Source organism: Pectinophora gossypiella, chromosome 17, assembly GCF_024362695.1.
Source record: "Pectinophora gossypiella chromosome 17, ilPecGoss1.1, whole genome shotgun sequence".
Lineage (NCBI taxonomy): Eukaryota > Metazoa > Arthropoda > Insecta > Lepidoptera > Gelechiidae > Pectinophora > Pectinophora gossypiella.
This window is the reverse complement of record NC_065420.1, coordinates 10,395,868-10,416,344: the sequence shown is the minus strand read 5'-3', so window position 1 is coordinate 10,416,344 and position 20,477 is coordinate 10,395,868. Positions and strand designations below refer to the sequence as shown.

The 20,477-nt window shown below is 37.3% G+C and overlaps 3 protein-coding genes across 4 annotated transcripts; 1 reads left to right on the top strand and 2 right to left on the bottom strand.

Annotated features, from left to right (window-relative positions):
- The first annotated feature begins 92 nt into the window (after positions 1 to 92).
- LOC126374566 (uncharacterized) lies at positions 93 to 1,707 on the top strand. The gene is made up of 3 exons (XM_050021236.1): positions 93 to 276; positions 594 to 703; positions 1,069 to 1,707. Exons 1-3 carry the CDS (start codon positions 208 to 210, stop codon positions 1,220 to 1,222), a joined length of 333 nt encoding a protein of 110 aa, XP_049877193.1. The 5' UTR covers positions 93 to 207; the 3' UTR covers positions 1,223 to 1,707.
- Positions 1,708 to 1,823: 116 nt separating this feature from the next.
- On the bottom strand, positions 1,824 to 4,970 carry LOC126374570 (calcium and integrin-binding family member 2-like). 2 transcript variants are annotated; one of them, XM_050021256.1, is made up of 5 exons: positions 4,755 to 4,970; positions 4,154 to 4,256; positions 3,257 to 3,404; positions 2,362 to 2,486; positions 1,824 to 1,956 (listed from the first exon to the last, which is right to left on the bottom strand). In XM_050021256.1, the coding sequence occupies exons 1-5, from the start codon at positions 4,844 to 4,846 to the stop codon at positions 1,846 to 1,848; spliced, it is 579 nt and encodes a 192-aa protein (XP_049877213.1). In that variant the 5' UTR covers positions 4,847 to 4,970; the 3' UTR covers positions 1,824 to 1,845. The 2 variants fall into 2 exon arrangements, with proteins under 2 accessions (XP_049877213.1, XP_049877214.1); XM_050021257.1 differs by lacking the exon at positions 4,755 to 4,970 and adding an exon at positions 4,336 to 4,546.
- A 358-nt stretch (positions 4,971 to 5,328) lies between these two features.
- Positions 5,329 to 20,074, bottom strand: LOC126374545 (uncharacterized). Its single transcript, XM_050021201.1, has 7 exons — positions 19,006 to 20,074; positions 17,132 to 17,499; positions 15,885 to 16,040; positions 15,014 to 15,145; positions 13,487 to 14,045; positions 12,942 to 13,117; positions 5,329 to 7,176 (listed from the first exon to the last, which is right to left on the bottom strand). The coding sequence occupies exons 1-7, from the start codon at positions 20,056 to 20,058 to the stop codon at positions 6,762 to 6,764; spliced, it is 2,859 nt and encodes a 952-aa protein (XP_049877158.1). The 5' UTR covers positions 20,059 to 20,074; the 3' UTR covers positions 5,329 to 6,761.
- Between the last annotated feature and the right edge of the window lie 403 nt (positions 20,075 to 20,477).

Below are 20,477 nucleotides of genomic sequence, written 5' to 3'. Positions count from 1 at the left end.
AGGTTTTGATATAAAGTAGATGGCCAGAAAAAAAGAAATAAATTTACCATAGACAAATTCTCTCTCTCGGATATTCGGACAAAAATGGCGGCAACGTCAACTGCGGCAAATATAAATTTCAGTTATTACATTTTGTAAAATCATGATTTAAATTTACACAAAGTAAGTTTATAGCTTTGCAGGATAATTTTATAAAATTACAGTATAATGTCCCAATGTGCTAATATATTATTCCTCGACTATGCCAGACAAGACGAAATTGACACGTTCTATGAAGTGAGTATCTGTCTTGCTTGGGGCACATGCCCTACCGCCTATAATCAAATGAAGGAGAAGCGATTACAGCTAACCATATACTTCTTCTCTACTGTGGGTTGTATGACCTCATCAACCCTGAAACAACAACAATTAATCAACCTACTATCAACCTATATACTTATTCAAGGTTTTTAGAGGTATGTGAATCTTGGGACCCTCAGCGGAATGCCTTGTGTTGTGGACGTGGAGTATACTCCTGATTGTATTACAGCAGCCTTGCACCTTACTTATTACGAACAGATTTATTGAATTATTTCTTTAATATGTTTATCCAGGCATGCCAACGACAGAGAGATTACTACAGGGGTTATCCTAAAGCGTATCACCCTCTAACATACTTCACGGAAGCAGTTTACGCATTCCAGTGTCCACCAGAAATGTCGCAGTTAGTATAATATGATTATAACCCGTGCGAATTACACAAACTACCAGGACTACCACAACACAATACATCAACGAGATATCTAATTAATTCGCCTATCTACTTACTTTCCATAGCAATACAAATCCCTGTCAGAAAGGGTTTATTTAGGTAGCTAGTTAAATAGAAGATTACGCGTACATGTGTAATACAATTATATCACCTAATAAGTAGGTAGGTAGTTACAAAACAAATTATCTGGCTTTAGCGTCGTCAACTGAAACTTTTTTAGATGAAGGTTACCTTTACCACTAAATTGATAATACCATTTTTTTTTTCACTCTTTAGGAAGTTGCATAATGTTTTAATGCCTTATTTTTCTATCACAGCGTCTACCTAAAATTCCCGATGTTCCACGTGAAGTACAAGCAGCCAGTTATGTTGCCACCTAGCACTGGCCGCACTAGCGGTATCCCCGCGGCTCCGGACCGCACCCTCGCCGGCCGTTACAATAAAGCTGCTTGCAAAGCTTTCACCAGATAAACTACCTACTTCTTCAACTGAACATTTAAACTATATACCTACCTTCTTTTACATGAAATATAAATTGCTAAATCTCGCGCCCGCAGCGGGTAATGAAACCCTCTCGAAGCGGCTTTGCGATGCTGGAACCTCTAAGATGAAATTCACGCACGTTGCCTCAAATAGAAAAATCTTGCATCGTGTCAAAAAAGTTTTATCGCATTGCGCCCGTGATATACAAACCGACGAAGCAATTTATTCCCGCTGTATATCTCGGGCGAATTTAAGTCGTGTGATTCACACGAGGGAGAGTAGAACCATTGCCCGTGACAGCGACTCTGCGACGAACTCAAACACCTAATTTATAAACTCCAGGATTCAAAACTTTAATAATATTTTTTTCAGGAATTAGCCTGTTTTGATAACATCTAATTATTGAATAAACACCCTCCTTTAACATTAACTGACTTTCAATAATAACCTGTTTATATAAAAGAATTTGCCTTTAGATAGGTCAAAATAAAATATATTATATGATGTGATATATACAATTAATATAAACAAAGCTTCGTTTTACTTTAAGCTCAATAGAAATGTTATTTATGAAAACAACTTTGTTATACTTGCTTACGTAGCTTTTATTGTTATAGTCTAAAATAAAAAGAATTCGCGAATTCCGGTATTCTGGCCATCATAATTTTAAATTCTGATAGTCCAATGCTGCCGGTGTTGTCTAGAGAAAGTTCTTCTAAAATCTGTGGACAAAATGTAGAAACTACAGGTTCTGTACAGTGGAGTGGTTCAGACGTAGATCGAAGATTTCTCTAAATAAAGTGTATAAGTATTCTGACAAGTTGCTTAAAGGCATGTTCTAAGTAGTTCCCATTTTGAAGACTTGTCTATCCTTATTTTAACGTGACTTGTAGATTTGCCGCAAACGGCAGTCACTCACTACAGCATCTCTACTTGGTATGTGCTCACTACCCTTCTTTCCAAAAGGTAGTTCCAATCTACGTATAGAAATCGACAAGTCCACTGTCCATTCCACCGCCCATTGTGTGGTGATCATGCTATTTTATTAGTAAATTATTTAAATATCGAACGACAATTAAAATCTGTTTTTAAACATTTTAATAATAGATGCACTGTTAGGTACTTACCAATTTAGCGATCTTTATTTTAGATTGGGATTCGAGGCCGTCATTGCGATCGTTGAGGTGCCCAGTCAAACGGTCCAGAATTTCTATGATATCACTCTTTGTAATTTGATTGTCTTCGTTTATATCTGTAAAAATATTTTAACGAGACCACATAAAATAAGGTCACGACTGGGGTGGTTAGAGGTACATTCATGGCAAAATGAACTAAGCACCTACACTGAGCTTTCTGTTAGACCGATAAGTGGTGAGCTGTATCACCGTCTATATTGGTCAAACTAACCGCAAATTAACCAGAATTTTCAACCGACTACCGATAACAGTTTAGAAGAAACAAACAAGTAGAAGAAAAAGGTCAACAAACTGATCAAGTCCGTTAAAGGGGGAGAATCGGACAGCTATAATCTTATTAAGACCCCTACGCGGTACGAATCCGTAAAAAGTCTGGTAAAAGTACCTAATAGGGATTTTTTTTGCATACTTAATAGGTACAGAACTTGAGAATGCCCTCGGAAAAGATGGTGTGACGACCTCAATGCTTATGGGAGGAATTGGCCGGAGATCGCACAATTCCAAAAAGAAAATTCCAAGCCCAACAGTGGGATCAGTTTCTCGGAATCGCCCGCTCATACGTAGGTAGGATGCGCCTCACTTGTTGCGAATTACCTATTCTACCGGTTCTTTCGTCCATGTATGCGTTTGGCGTTTGACATGTGTACTTTATTTGTTGAATAGTGTAATTAATTAGTGGTATACTTCTGAAGTACAAACTGTAACAATAGCGGAATATTGCATTGAGACAAACCTGCAAGGTTTAGCAATGCGATTCAATTGTATCATTATGTAAAATGTTTTCAACAATAAATAAATAAAAAAATGAAACAGGCAAGATACTTACCATATATTCTGAACGCCCAAACAGCTTTCACTTCCCTAGGGCAGTCGGAACTCACCGCCGAGTACAGGTCCAGCATATCTTCGAAAGAGAAACAGTTATCCCTCTGCGATGAAAACACGCGGAATATGCGATCTTGGAAAGGATTATTCTGAAATACAGACATATTATGGCATAACATCCATATCATATAGCCTTTACAAGTCCAATTCTGACCAATCCAACGTTGAAGGTTCTACTACTACTTAATTCAAATCTTTTCTCTCGTGTGGTTTGGAGATGAATGACCGACCTCATCAAACCTGGTTGTAAGGTTATTGAACCGTCATGGGCCCCTGGCTCTACATACTTAGATAAATAGTAGCCGGAACCGACATCATAACGTGCCCTCTGCTCTGTCCTCCAAAGCACGTATCACCTTACTTTCGGACAATCGGCCTGCAATATCCTAAATAAATTCTAATAACATCCAATCCCGACTCCATTCATTCTCAATTTCTCATAATAAATAAATGGCGTATGCTTATACTTTTAATTAACTGTAATTTTACGTCATAATCAGAGCGGATACAATAGACTTTATTATAGTTAAAGCAGCTGATGAAATGAGATGAAGTGAGATAGACATTATAGGAATATATACGTGTTGCAAAAAGAGATTGGTGTGTAAGGTTGTAGAGTGTGTATGCGTGTGTGAAGTAAATATTTAGGTAGGTACTCATAAAATATTCTTTAATTTTCAGCACGTTTCAAAAACACGTAGATACCTAATCGTTATTTCATTCCTAACTCTCTTATCAGCTTTTCGTGTCGGTTACGGATTTAACTAATTTTTTTTTTGTAATTTTTACGACCGTCTCATACCTACAAGTACTTACCTACAAAGATAGAATTACTTACTTCTAACACGTGAAACTTCTTAATAATATCTTCTTTACTAAACCGATGGTTCGGGTTTGCCTTCAGCTTTTCCGGATCTATCGAGTAGAACTTCTTCATTAAACTGTAAATGTAATTAATTTATTTATTTATTTGTACACAATAAAACAGACACAAGAAACATACAAAAAAACAGATAGTACAGGCAAGCTTATCTCTAAACAAAGAGATTTCTTCCAGCTGACCTACGTGACAAGAGAGAGTTTCAATTATATTTATTAGCCAACGATAAGACACAGACATTACATTAGAAGGTTTTTAGCACATTTTATCTTTAGGCGTGTTGCATTATTCAGAAATTCACTTTGACTTAGAAGACTGCGTAACTTAGCCAAAGACCACTCACTCATCTAACTTGATTTTCAAATTATAGTGCGTTAAAAATAACGTACTTACCTATCTAGCTTAATTATAATCAAACTGAAAAATGTAAACAACGCATACACATATTTATTACATAGGTAAGTACATTGACATACTTACTATAAATAAATTCGTTTATAAATACGAAGTCAATGGATAAGTATTTAATAGTAAACAAAGAACTTATGTAGGTACTTACTAAACAATTTCTCCTTTACTCAAATAAGTCAGTGCAGCGTAATCCTCAAGAAGGTCTTGAGTTAGACCGGGGTATGACTGTGTTCCACCCATTTTAATATTTCACTATAATATAACACTCACTCTATGGCATAAGCGCGCACTTTGTCGCATGTTGTCACTAAAACGGAACACTTGTGCTAACGTTCGATTTTTCCGCTTCGTATAATCCGATCACTTTGTGTTTATTGGTTCGTAATCTTATCACGATATATGGCGAATAATTACGCTTTGATTATGGAGATAAAATTAATAGAACAATAGACAATTTCGGACTTTACGCGTTCGGTCGTGCACAAACGTATAACCAGGTGTAAACTCTAAAAACGCGCGCTGTGCCCCACGTCTGGCTGGAAGTTCCGCGAACCCTGCCTTAATCCAGAGTCGGTACTTTTAAAAAACAACACGATTTCGCTCTAAGCGCGAATTCATATAATTTTAGCTAAAATAAGGATAACGTTGCATTTGCGTAATCAAGGAAATTTCCTTATAATTAGTAAAATCATGATTTGGAGTTAAATTAAAAACAATATTACTTACTGAAGAAATAATTTATTGCGTCCGATCCACACATCACGCCGTCCTGAGATCAAACTCAGCAATAGTAACACAAACATTCATGTACATTACTCATTTAGTCCATACAATATTCAGTCTAGTGCAAATAGACATATAACTTACACCAATAAACAAGTAAGTTTTTTATGCTACTCATTGCTAAGAAAATAGGTACCTTTGTCATGCACAACAAAATAAAACTATTATAAGACAAAACAACAGACTTAAGCAAGGGAAGCACGCAATATATCTCATTGTCTTCATATCATTACGCACTTTAGAACAAACCCCTTTTAGAAAATGACGACAAAATATCTAAGTGTCAAAGCCAATAAAAATAGAAAAAAAAAACAAATAGTAATGATACAAAAAAAATCACCCACAAAGTTATTATTATGTATGTCAAAATATGTTTATGAAATAAATATTTAATACTAAATTATTTACAGTTATTTAAGCTAGTTATGTGAAGTTCTTTTAACGGCGAAGCGAGAATTTATGACATTTATTTATAACTATAGGATGTAGAAACTATATTTCAGGATTCAGTAAACTATTACAAGATACATTACATGAAGCACGCCGTTTAAACGCCTCAAGCGCTGTTAGACAGAAAAATTAATAGCAACATTTATCATTCATCTAGAATAGAGAAACAATTGCTATCCTAATCAATAATGACTATCCAGGAAGTAATTGTCTTTAGTAGAAAATAAGCAAGTGATATCAAAACTATAAAATTACCAATAGTCTTTTTGCTTACGTTATGTAGTATATTTTGCGCTAGTGCACTGCGATTTCAAATAAACGGACAATGGTGCTGATAGCAATACACACCATCTAAGTTTATTTTAAGTTATACCTGTCATTTTCTTATCCGCCGATAAGGGACGGGTAATCGACAGGACATAAAATTTATGGAACACACGTGAATTCGTGAATATATATTGGCCAATAACCCGAGAGAATTCAGTTGACAGCACACGTGAAACGGATTGCATATCAGCGAGATGTCTACTAAATTAGCCCGGGTTATTCATTCGTTTTAAAATTAACATTAGCCAATCATCCGTCCCTTTCCTTTTCGGCGGATAAGAATATGACGGGTATAATTTAAAATTAGGTGTCTGCAGGAATCGGGGCTGTTGTGCTTATAAGAAATAACAACGGTGTCGATTCGGGCAACTAAAGTTCTTCTTGCACGTATTGTAAGTGAAGGACAGCAACAATTTAAAAGCTGTCAAACCAAAATTAGGTAATCTTTGTGTCCGCCTTAGGAGGCACCAGTGTCAGTACATATAAACATTTAAGCTTACAACAATAATATTATGCACAAATAAGGTGTTTACAGCGTGACTTACATAATGTACTATTCAATTAACTACTTAAAACGAATACTTGTTTCTACACTTCACCTTTTGGGAAACTCGACGTTGTCAAAACTGATCTGCCGACGCGCCCTCATCTTAGCCGCTTCTTCGAAAGACGGCATAGAGTTGGACTTGAACAGAGGCACCTTGTCTATCATGCTTAGGCCGCTGCTACTGTTGGAATTCGTGTCTATGTTAACTAGTTTGTCTTGGAGGATATTCTTTGAGGCGCTTCTAGATTGTTCTTGTTTGACTGGCTTGTCGAAGTTCTCTTTGACTTGTGAAGTGAGGGTGAGTGTGCTGGTCGCTTGTTTGGTTTTCAATTGCTGGTAAGCAGTGGCTGATATGTAGCCGGTGATCTTGGTAGATTCGTTGGCGATCTTCACCTGTTCCTCTTCAAAGCAGTCCTCGACTGTACGACCTTGGATGATCGCGAACACGTACTGGCGGGCGAGTCTGCAAAGGTATAAATACTTTTACATGAAGAACAGAACAGACTTCTCGCCCGGACATTGAAGGAAACAGACGTATTGCCGATTTAAATTTAAATTTTACTATTTCTTGCGTAAAGTAACTTGACATCTAACACAAAGTAAAAAGGTTGCATATCGTCTCTGTGCATCACGGAAGCGACCAGTGCAAGCGGCGCCCCTCACCTCCGCGAGTAAAAAAGACAACTGCAATAATTCGTCCTCATCGGTCGGACTCGCACAAGTTTGAAGATAAAGTGAATCATTCCATGTCCACAGTACACCCTAAGCGGTAAGATAAATCAAGTTTGTTTTGCTATAAATCGGAAATATGAATATCATGCGCTCCCCACCGTCTGTACTATCTGCCTCGAATCCAGATATTTCAAAAACATCAAGTGATGCGCCAGATGCGCCTAAAGATCAAAACGTTAACGTTTTACCAAGAAGCAGTTCAAAACGCTCCCGCTTGGATTCAGACGGAGAAGTCGATGATTTTCGAAGCTTCAAAGACGAACTAAAAGATATGTTTACTACTATGATGAATCAACAAAATTCTAGACTTGATAAACTGGAACAAAAAATATCTGATATAAAGACTCAAAATAGTTCAATCCAAAACACTAATTCAGATATCGATAAATCACTGGGAACACTGTCCCAACAGTTAAAAAAACTAGAAAAAAAGATTGACGGAATGGAAGAAGAAAGATCAGAAGTAAAAATCAAAATCGTCAACATGGAAAATAAAATTGAAGCACTAGAACGAAACTATAGAAAGACAAGCTTTGAAATCAGAGGAGTACCAATTAGACAGAAGGAATCCAAACAGGACCTTTATGAAATGATTAGAGGCATTTTAAACTTTTCAAACGCCAAGATTGATCTATCAGATATCCGAGATGTTTATCGCCTACGTACCCGAGATTCAACTAGAACTACAGTTGTTGCTGAAGTATCTAATACACTTCTGAAAGATAAGTTCCTAACGGCTATCAAAGCTTACAACAAAGAGAACAAGGAAACTCAAGTCAACTCTAGTCATCTGGGTTTAGATGGACCGCAAACTCCAATCTATATCTCGGATCACCTTACTATGAAATCCAAAAGGCTCCTCTATCTTGCTCGGGAAATGGCGAAAACAGAAAACTACCAATATTGCTGGACTGTGAATGGCAGAATCTTTCTGCGCAAAAAAGAAGGAGATCCCCATATTTTACTCAAGAACGAAGCTATGCTCCAATCACTAAAACAACAAGCTGAACCTGCACAATGACTGGTGATTGGTCTTAGATTTACTTACATGCAATACTCTTTTATTTCATTTTATAGCTTTATTATTTTAGACAGTTACTATTGTTTTATAAAATATACACATCACACTGACACTCATACCTATCAACGCCTCAGTAAGCAAATAATATCATTCAAACACAATTATTCACACATGTGCCTCACCATACATTTTCAATCTCACACACTCACTCACACTTCTACCACACCTACGGGTAAACACTCCACATACACAAAAATTTGCTATCCTTGTCATGCCCACTGCGTTAAATTTACACAGAAATATAATCCTCCACCCAACATTAGGGTGCTAAAATCTCTAATAAAACATGGCTAACTTACAGGAGATAGTATCTGACATTGATAATACAATCAATGTCAATAATGCAGTGAGCATAGACAAGCCTGAGGATTGTAAATATCTTCTTAGCAAATCACAGCATCAACTCAATATTATACATCAAAACATAAGAAGTATCAACCGTAATTATGATAACTTTCTAGTACTCATGGAGCGATTGGATGTACCTCTGGATCTTATTGTTTTATCAGAATGTTGGCTTTCTGAAGGCTCCGAAATACCACTGTTGCCTGTTATATCAAATTTTACATCCCATTACACTAAAAAATACATTAACCAAAATGATGGAGTTGTTATTTATACTAACAATAATATACCATTTAAAGTAGTGGAGCCACAAACACCTGAACTCAATTGTATTATAGCAACTCTGCAAAAGGACTACGCTTTTATCTGTTTGTATAGACCGGATGCATTCAAGGAGACTTATGTCTTCCTAGAATCCCTTGAGTCGGTTCTATCACAATTGTCTCATTTCAAAAACATTGTACTGATTGGCGACATAAATATCGACATAAGAATCGACAATATAGATAGAAGATCAGACGCCTACCTTAATTTTATGTCCACTTACGGTTTGTTTCCCACTCACTTAATACCCACACACGACAAAACATGTCTAGACCATATCTTTGTTAAGACGAAAATAGAGTCAAAAACTATTATCTGCAACACAACGATAACTGACCACGCATGCGTATTGATATCACTATCTTTAGACTCCTTACCGAAAATAATAAATAAACATATATCAACATGCATTAATTACGATGAGGCAATAAAGGAATTATTCCTCTTAAACTGGACAGAAATATTAACTAGTAGTGATGCCAACAAAGCCACGGAAACATTCCTAAACATCCTAAAAAACATAATTAACAAGCATTCAAAACAAATAAGGGTCTCACACAGGAAAAAAAATAATTAAGCCGTGGATAACACCAGGCTTGATTAGATGCATGAGAAATCGCGACCGGCTACATCAGAAACTTAGAAAAGATACAAAAAATGAAATATTAAGGATAACATACCTAAGATACAGAAACACATGCAATAAGATTCTAAATAAACTTAAACGAAATTATGAAAGAAGACAAATCAACAAATACAAAAATGATATCAAGAAAAGATGGAACATAATTAAACAAGTCTGCAATATTAACACTACTTCTAGACAACCCACAGAACTCCTAAATTTAGATTCTAATCCTAAAACGTCACTAGACCAAGTAAATAACTATTTTATCAATGTAGGTAAAAATCTCGCGCAGGATATTCTAGACAGAACACATACATCAGAACAACAACTTGTAAATACAAACACCACTTTATCAACAGCCTCACAATCCTTTGTTCTGTTGAATACGGACGAAACCGAAGTTCTCACTACAATAAATTCGCTCAAATCTAGTAACGCAAGTGGCTGGGATGACATTCCGCAAACATTCCTTAAATCTGCCGCTCATGCACTAGCTCTTCCAATTTCTATTATTTGTAATATATCGTTTGCAACGGGTGTATTTCCACAGGCTTTTAAAAAGTCAGTAGTTATCCCAATATACAAGTCAGGGGACAGAGACGACATATCAAACTATAGACCTATCTCTTTACTACCATCTATTTCCAAAGTTTTTGAAAAACTATTAAATAACAGACTCAAAAAGTATTTAGAAAAATTCAATCTTTTATCGCCTACACAATTTGGTTTCAGAGAAAAAATGTCGACAACTGACGCTATTAATACCCTCACCTCTTATATAACCAGAAATACAGATGGAAAGAACAAATGTCTGAGTATATTTCTAGATCTAAGCAAAGCATTTGACACCGTCTCTGTCTCCTTACTCTTGAGAAAAATGGAATCAAAGGGAATACGGGGCATGCCCCTAGAATTATTTAAAGATTATCTTACATGTCGGACGCAATGTGTTAGACTTGAAAACCAGTATAGTTCAGATGATCACACTAAATATGGGGTGCCTCAAGGCAGCGTGTTGGGGCCAACACTATTCTTAATATATATAGACGAACTGTCACGGCTTAAAATAAAAGATACCCAGATTATTACTTTCGCCGATGATACTGTTATCACCTTTTCTGGTAAAACGTGGTCCCTGGTAAACGAAAATGCAGAGGAAGGCTTTAAAGTGATTACTCGTTGGCTAGACCAGAACCTATTGACGTTGAATCACTCTAAAACCAAATATATCACCTTTGGTATACAATCTAACTCATTGCCTTCACCCGGAACCATTTGTATCAAAGCACATGTATGTAGCAATAACCAAAATTGCCATTGCAGACCTCTAGCTGAGGCTAAATCAATTAGGTATCTGGGGGTTATCCTAGACCAGCACCTGAATTGGAAGGAACACACAGCTGCTATTAGCGGACGTTTAAGAAAACTAATATTTATTTTTAAAAACCTGAGATATGTATGTGATCCTTCGTTACTAATAACTGTCTATTTTGCCTTGTCGCAATCAGTCTTAACTTATGGAATTTCAGCCTGGGGGGGTTGTTGCAAAACCATACTTAAAAAACTAGAGCGAGCCCAACGACAATTACTTAAAACGATGACGTTTAGACATCGAAAATTCCCGACTGAAGAATTGTATCGAAGTACCAAGGTACTAACGGTCAGACAGTTATTTATGAAGGCTGCTATACTTATTCAACACAAAAAAGCGCCTGACTACAGTTTTTCAAACCGCAGAAAAGATATAGTATACAAAAAACCTAAGAGTAGAACATCCTTTGCCCAACGATCACTTTCTTTCCTCGGCCCGCTTCTGTACAATAGGTTAAGTAGCCATATAACTCTAAGAGACAAAACATCCTACCAATGTAAAAAACTCCTCAATGGGTATTTCTTGTCACTGAACTATGACGACACCGAAAAACTTCTTATAATTCCTACATAAAACACACAAAACAACTAAATACTAGGTACTACACATGCACGTACCTACAGACCAACACACACACACACACACAACCTACCAAAATTTTCACCCTTACATTACCTCTGTCTACCCCACCGAGGATGTAGGTGTGATGTTATGGTATGCACACAAATACACTCATACGCGCAGTCACACAAATACACGTAACAAGTAGCAAACATGCTCCTATACACACACACACTCATATAAAAACGTTACACCAATCTAGCTAACATTACTTATATTTAAACAATATTATATCTTTCTATGTTATCCATTTCTTAGTACACTATATATCACAAAAACAATAGTAACAAAAGATTTATCCTTAGATTAGTTTTGTTTTATCTTAAAATTTAACATATACTGTCTAGTTACTTTGCCTATTGAACTGTACAAGTCATACTCGAATCAAATGTAGGTAACGCGCTCGGGCGAGACACTACTCGCTGTAAAACAGCCAACAGCTAGTATAGCGGGTAGTACTCAATACACTCGGGGTTTTTATAGTAAAACTACCGACGTACGCAATAACCGTTACTATGTTATTAATGAGTACTTATAAACCATGTCATTAGTAATTGGACCACAATTGTAACATAAAGATACATTAATAAGTAAGTACTATTGATACGAGTCCATTAATATATCTAACAAATAAGGTAACATTTACTGTAAACCGTCATCTTTCTACTCAATAAAGTTTATTTTTATTTATTTTATTTTTTAAGAAGAATTGGATCACTTTATTTTTCCATTGTCAACAATTGGGTCGTGTGCCAGGTTCAAGATAAATTATGAAATTCTGATTACTAAATAAACACAAATGTGAAACTAACGAAAAGCATTTTCTTTATTTTATTTAACTTAGTTATGAATTTTGATCAAGAAAAACGTAATAATAAGTTCGACATTTTATCACGTTTTTCTATGACGTCACAGTGTGCGTTTTCATACAAATTCCATAGTAATTTCGTGTTTTGACGTTTAGTAAAAAGTAACTGATTTGACTAGTTGGAAACTAGCCTATTACCATCATCACTAATATAAGAGCCACGCTCTTTTCCGTGCAGCATTCTCCATTCTTGTCTATCAAAAGCCAATTCCTTCACTTCCTTCCTTTTGTGTTTATATTTAAAAAAATATACTCACTTGAGCATAGTCTCCGAGGTGGACACCTTAGGAGCAGCCAGCCGTGCAGCGTGGGGCGGCAGGGACAGCAGGCGGCGCGTGAGGCGCGCGAGGGCGGAGGCCTTCTCCCGGAAGCCTGGCGAGGACATGCGCCAGCCGTGCACGCGGAGAGCCTCCGATACAGCCCAGAGCAGTTTCTAGAAAGCGAAATATATAATGTAGGAAAGTGAGTAGAAAGTAAGAGAGAATACTATGGAAGGATAATTAATGGACATTTGGTTTATTATGGTATGAATTTAGGATGGTTAATGAATAGGATGGAACGAAGTTTTTTACAAATATAAAATGGTTGTCTATTATTAGTTTGGGGTCGGAATGCAAGGGGCATTTTGGTTAAAAGGTCATTTTGTATGTCATTTACGTTTATTGGAAAAAATAAAAACACGACAATTGATTACTTATATCTGACGAATCGATTATGAATCGAGAATTGATTATATTATGGGTAATAACGCAGGTTGATAAAAACTTTTTATTTATAATTTATAAGATAGTCGAAATCCTACCTTTTTATGCGTCTCGTTCAATTCCACGGAATTCTTGGAGGCGAACACCTCGGAGGCCCGTCGGGTGAAGGAATGCGAGGGTTGCGACGAGGTCCCGATACTGTCGCCACCGAAGGACAAACTCTTCGCGATCTTACTCCTGCCATTGTCCACGTCGTCGAACCTGTCCCGCTTTCTCTTCAGGAATTGGTCACTTTGCGTGCCATCCAGGCTTTTGGTCTCAGCTGTTGTAGGCGATCCGAATAACGCTCGTTTGGACTTCATAGCCTGGAGCGGGACTGACGAGCTAGGCACTGCGGGAACTGGTTTCCTATTCTCTGGACTAATGAATAGGGCCCGTTTTATCATTGATTCTCGTGGTTGCGATCTTGTCATACTATCGGAATCCATAAGCAATCTTCGCATTGCCTTCTTCTTGGTTGAGCCGCCGCTTTTCGGCGTTTTGGCCGGGGTTTTCTTTCCCGGAGTCTTCCGCGTTGGCGTCTTCTTCCCCGGCGTTCGTCTTGTCCGTGGACTCTTGCGCTCAGCCGAGTTGATCAACTTCCTGTGAGGGAAGAAACTAAACAGATACCGTCGTCAAATTAGTGTGAAGATATATTGAGCATGGTGTATAGGATAGGAAGCTAACAGAAAACAAAGAACAGGGGGTGAGGCGTGGGTACTTAGTTCATGGATGTACCTCTGACTCTTCTTCTTATCGTGTGGGTTGTGAGGTGGAATACCATCCTCATCAACCCTGGTGTCAGGCTTATGATTGAGCCGCCAAAGGCCCCTGACATGGCTCATGTAACGATTACTCACTTACATCAGTAAATAGTAACCGGGACCAACGGCTTATCGTGCCTTCCGAAGCACGGATCATTTTACTTTTCGGACAATCAGATGATCCGCATGTAATTTCCTCCAAACTAGAGATCACAAAGTGATTTTTGTGATATGTCCCCATCGGGATACGAACCCGGGGCCTCCGGATCGGACTTCTGACTAATTGGGATATAGTAAAAGAAAGCTCGGTGAGGCGTGAGTGCTTAAATCATCTTTTTTTTATATATCGCTAAAGGATTAACATTAAGAGACTTTTTGTAATTATTTCTTTTTATTTTGGTGCAATGAAGTGTACTTGTATTGTATTGTATTGTAAGGACATGATAATTATATTAATGGTGACTTATCAGAGCTGTCGAATCAGATTTGTGGATGTCTGTGTCTTCCTCTTATCGTGTGGATTGTGAGGTGGATTACCAGCCCTGGTGTCAGGGTTATTATTGACTCATGTAACGACTACATATATCAGTAAGTAGTAACCGGGACCAATGGCTAAATGCGCCTTCCGAAGTACGGATCATCTTTCTCACAATCAGGTGATCAGCATGTAATGTTCTAACTAGGGATCACAAAGTGATTTGTCTCCACGGGGATTCGAACCGGGGACCTCCGGATTGTGAGCCCAACGCTCAACCACTGGATCACGGAGGCCGTTATTGTCTGTCTGTGTCAAAAAAGTAGATAATTTCAAAAAGTACTTACTTCTTGTCGATGAGAACCATCTTAGCGGTGGAGGCGTGCGCCTTCTCCCCGATAGTGGCTGCGCTGCAGAACGCCTGCCGCCGCCGCGCCAGGTGTGACAAGCGGCGCCCTGGCGACTTCGCCTGGGCCATTCTGATGGTAACAATTTGATACAGTCAATCCAAAATCTTTTACTCCACATAGGTAGTAAACAATTTATTATAGTTAATTTTTAGTTAATTCGACGTTATTATCAAGGATTTGAGGAGCTCGGTGGCGCAGCGGTAAACGCGCTCGGTCTGCGATTGCTAAAGTTAAGCAACATTCGCAAAGGCCGGTCATAGGATGGGTGACCACAAAAAAAAAGTTTTCATCTCGAGCCCCTCCGTGCTTCGGAAGGCACGTTAAGCCGTTGGTCCCGGCTGCATTCGCAGTCGTTAATAACCATCAATCCGCACTGGGCCCGCGTGATGGGTTTAAGGCCCGATCTCCCTATCCATCCATAGGGAAGGCCCGTGCCCCAGCAGTGGGGACGTTAATGGGCTGATGATGATGATATTATCAAGGCTCAATAGTCGAAGGTTAATTTTACAAATGATTTTAATGATTCTAGCAGAAACCTCAACGTCGTGTTCCTGCTGATAGGGGAGAGAGATCTGCATGTAACAATCACATGCATAGTACAACTGCCCTGTGTATTATAAGGTTGCTGGTAACTGCTGGGCTGATAATGTTGCAAATGCTTCCTCACAATTCACTCTTCCTCAAATCTAAAGTGAATAGGTATTTGATAGATCACCTTAGGCATCATTACTCACCATCAGGTAAGATTGTGGTCGAACGCAAGCTTATTTTACAATAAAAAAGTAATTATGTGTGTATAACCACTTACTTGAGCCTCATTGCTTTCCTCTTGCTGGCGCTGCTGGGTGACTGTAGTCCTCCAGAGTATATGTTGACGCTAGTGTCAGTCTCGGCGCCCACAAACCGTTCGCCATATCGAAGCGAAAGTAGCTCCAACTTCTCCATGTACTGTGTTAAGTTGTAGCTGTAATATTAAAGGTTATATTAAAATATATCTTTATACACACACACATAAATAACCTCACGTTTAATTTGCCACCAAGTTAAGCAGAGACTATGGAATACAATTTTATAACATTATCATTTTTTTTCTTTTAAAAGTACTCAAGTTTACACATTAATTCAAGTTTCTTTTTATTCTATTTTCTAATACGACATATTTTTTTCTCGAATTTCACGTTTTAAAGCGCAAATGCATAAAACTAGTCTGTATTAAAAATGAATGCATAACGGGTTTTTGTATTTGGGTAACTTTGTAGCAAAGTGTTGCACCCAAGTCCATTCATATTATAATTAGAATAAAAGAAGTGCAGAAGTTCAGTGGACTGTAACAAAATGGGGGTGCTATGGAAATTTGTGAATTGGTTAGCATAATAAATCAGGGCATAGGTCAAGTTATGATGTTGAAAGCACATTTCATATAAAGCTTAAAATATCTAATGACTCTATCTAGTGCTTATACCTACTACAGATGCGGAGATGAGCTTGGAGCCTTGATAGCCTAGTTGGAAGAATACACAACTCTTATCATGATAATCACAAGTAGGTTAAATTTTTTGGATCTTAAATGATTATTATCATGTGCTCACTTTGTGATCCCTAGTTTGGTTAGGACATTACAGACTGATCACCTTATTTTCCGAAAGTAAGATGATCCGTGCTTCGGAAGGCACGGTAAGCCGTTGGTCTCGGTTATTATTTACTGATGTAAGTGAGTAATCGTTACATGAGCCATGGGTCTTTGGCAGCTCAATCATAACCCTGACACCAGGATTGATGAGGCTGGTAATCTACCTGACAACCCACACGATAAAAAGATAATGTGCTCAGGGGTTGAGAGAAAAATCCTGAGACAACACACATACACGAAAAATGTAATTTTTTTTATAATTTTTTTTTATCAAGGTTTGAGCCACTCTCTTGAGAAATGTATGTGATCCAACCTGTAATCGGGCAGGTCTTTCCCTTCGGGTCGGAAGGTCAGACGGGCAGTCTAAATAATGTTACAGTTATTAACATACAGTCTAGTATGAAATTATAGTCTGTTATACTTACTAGACATCATAATATCGGCATTTCAATAAATCCGGCCAAGTAGTCTCTCTGACTTCAGTTTCAGTACATAGTTTCAGCTCAATACTTTTATCAGAACTCATATTTAGCTCTGAATTATTGATATTTGACAAGGAGTCCCTTGGCTTGTCAATATTAGCGGTCTTCAGGCAGGCGTCTCCAGTTACAGACTCAGTAGATATCTCTATGAAGGAGACACGTTTAGTGGGTGTAGATGAATTAACTACTGCAGAGTCTTTGACATTTCCGGTGAAAGCTGGGAGGTGATAGTAGTACTTTTTGAGCATCTCGGTAACATCAGTTTTGACCGTTGTCACCGATGGTGGGGGCAGCACGCCCTGCAGTGTTTCCTGTTGGACATGACAAGGGGGTTATAGCATTTTCTTTATAGATTTAAAGTCTAAAGTTAAAAAATGTGACTTCATAGCCAATATGATGCTACAGTTAAACAGTTATTGTTATTTATGGAACATAACATAACAAATACATTAAATGGAAGGAGGACAATAGGCGGCCTTATTGCTAAGTTGCAATCTCCTCCAGGCAACATCACATTAAATTCAATTATTTTTGTTATATAACCTACCTACCTACAGATATTTCATAACTCCATTGTTTTCTAAATATACATACATACATACATAAACTCACGCCCGTAATCCCTAATGGGGTGGGCAGAGCCACAAGCAATCAAAGACAACTTGCAGCCACTGTTGATACGATGTCGTAAGCTGGATATGATGAACCTTATGGTGATAAGGGATCAGCCTATCGCCCATAACATATATATATTCATATATTCATATTTATATATATATTTCTAAATATATTTTTCTTATATCAATTTAGTAATGAATGCATTATGACAGTGATAAGTAAAAGATAAACTAAACATGGTGGAGCACTCTTTCATATGAACAATTTACTAGAAGCAAAGGTACTTCATTAATTGCATTTGTTTGCATAGAAGAACAATTAACAAATAGTACTAGCAACAAGCAAACAAGTTAACTAATTAGTGTCATTTCATAATGACATGCTTGATGTAACAATACTTGTTGTATTAAATAACTCAAGTTAGGTAAGGTACTTGAGGATATTAGTTACAGATGGAATTTGCAGGGAAAGCAAATTCTTCATACTTAGTTACTCTGTGACATACTTTTCTACTATAGGTATCTATGATGTAATATAAAACTTGAATGTGCAGATAACCTAGAAGATAAGTAACCTAACCCAATTCATGTTGTATGCTTGTTATTAATTATGAAGGAGTTCTTATGTGATGCCCAATGTTAACTAACATTGAGCCTTTATAAATGTAGAAATTAGAGTTCATAATAGTCACAGAGGCAACAGATATAAAAAAACCCAAATATGTACCTATTTACGACTTGTCTTTAACATTTTCAAGGACAGAACGTCTAATAACCTTCCGATTCCAAGTTGTCATACTCTCATACTACCTATTATGAACCATCAATGACGCATGGTATCTGTCCGTGAAAGTCCGGTAATCTGCCTGGTATGTCTTTTTCATCTAACATGTTCATCAAAATTTACAGTAGTGAATGAAATGTCAATATGGTCTTGTTAAAATTAAATACAAACCTACCAGATATTCTAAAATGAATGATTCACAACCATAGCACAGATAAATACAAGTTTTAAATACCTGGTATTTTTTGTAAAGAAAAATGTAAGTTACTTATAATGAACAATAACATTATCTTGTCTATTATTATCACAGATAAATAGTTGATATTGAAACAAGGAAATGGTTTATCTATCAAGTAAAACAAAAAGGTTATTACTATTTTTGAAAACTGCACTAAACAATAAGAATCATTACTCACCTCAAGTTTCCTGACCCTCCTTTTGTCATAAGTTTCAAAATCTTTCAAGAAACTCCAGAAAGGCTCCTGAACTGGGACTGGCTCTGCATCTTCATCAGAAAACATGTCTGGAGACCTCACACCACTGTCAAATGATGCCTCAAGTGAAGAATAGCTTTGCTCAGAATTCCACTTCACACTTCCCTCCTCATTAGCTAATGACTGTAGATTTTTGTAATTAAGCTCCTCATATTGTGAGTCTCCTGTACTCTCATTGCCCTTATCAAGCCTATTTGTATCTGAACTAGCATTAGATGTATCAGTGTGTTTGTCTGAACTATGTCTTTGCTCAGAATCCGTCATGTTGTTGCTGTTGGAGTCTCCACAATGTGCTTCATATTTTCCACTTAAGAAATGTACACTAGGCTTGTCCTCTAACACCAACCGAGCACTAGAAGTCATTGCAGTAATAGGGTCTACAATAGGTTTCAGTTTCTGCACATGTTTTATAGTACCGTTGAAGGATAACTCGCTAATTGGGAGTTTGAAGACGCTCTGAGACGGTGTCGTGTCACGGAACAGAGGCACACTGTCAACTGCATTGTTGCTGTTTTCCATAGTTGAGGTTATAAATACGGGCTGCTTGAAACCGTTCGATTTCGAGTCCTCGGAGGATACTGGCACATCCGTGTGGTCAGACTTCTCAGTCAGGTGGCTGTAATCAGCCGCAGTACCCGTAGCATTCGAGTTTTCTAACAACGACGCGGGAGATGTCAAATTAGTATCTTCAATTCTGGGACACAAATCACTTTGAAAACAAGCAGGTACTTTATCAATATTTTCCGCGGTAGCGTTTATTGGATTACATACATTTTCAGTGATTTCGTAATGTTTATTTACGGACAAGTCAATGTTACCTTCACAGGAACTGTCGTACTCACGGTTCGCAGTTGGACCAGCGTCGCAATTTTCTTCAACAAAATTGTTCACTACGTTAAAACTTCTTAAATATCTTTCATATAACGAAAAACTATCGCTCAACGAGTGACAATTTGGGTCTTTATAGGATTCCATCACCACTACAATGCATTTTCAGTACTACAATAGTGGACGTTGTTTTTTTATCATTAATGATATTAAATGACAAAATTTATGCGTTCACATTTCACGGTTTAATAATTAACGTAAAAAACTGTGACTATCTTAATAAATTAACTAAAAACGTTAGAAAAAACAAGTACTGCAGCAGGACTGCAGGAGCAAGCGCCCACCCGCCAGCGCCACTATATAACAGTGCTGCCATTTGTAAAAGACAACTATGTGTCTATGTTACGGGGTACTTTTATAACCTTTAACATTTTAAATAGTTTTATTTAATAATAACAAACAATGAATTCTGTACAATGAAAATAGTTTTTTTTCTATTCAATTCCAACAACTCTTTGCTATTTTAAGTGATTTTAAGTTACTGGTCATGCATGCATGCATAAAAA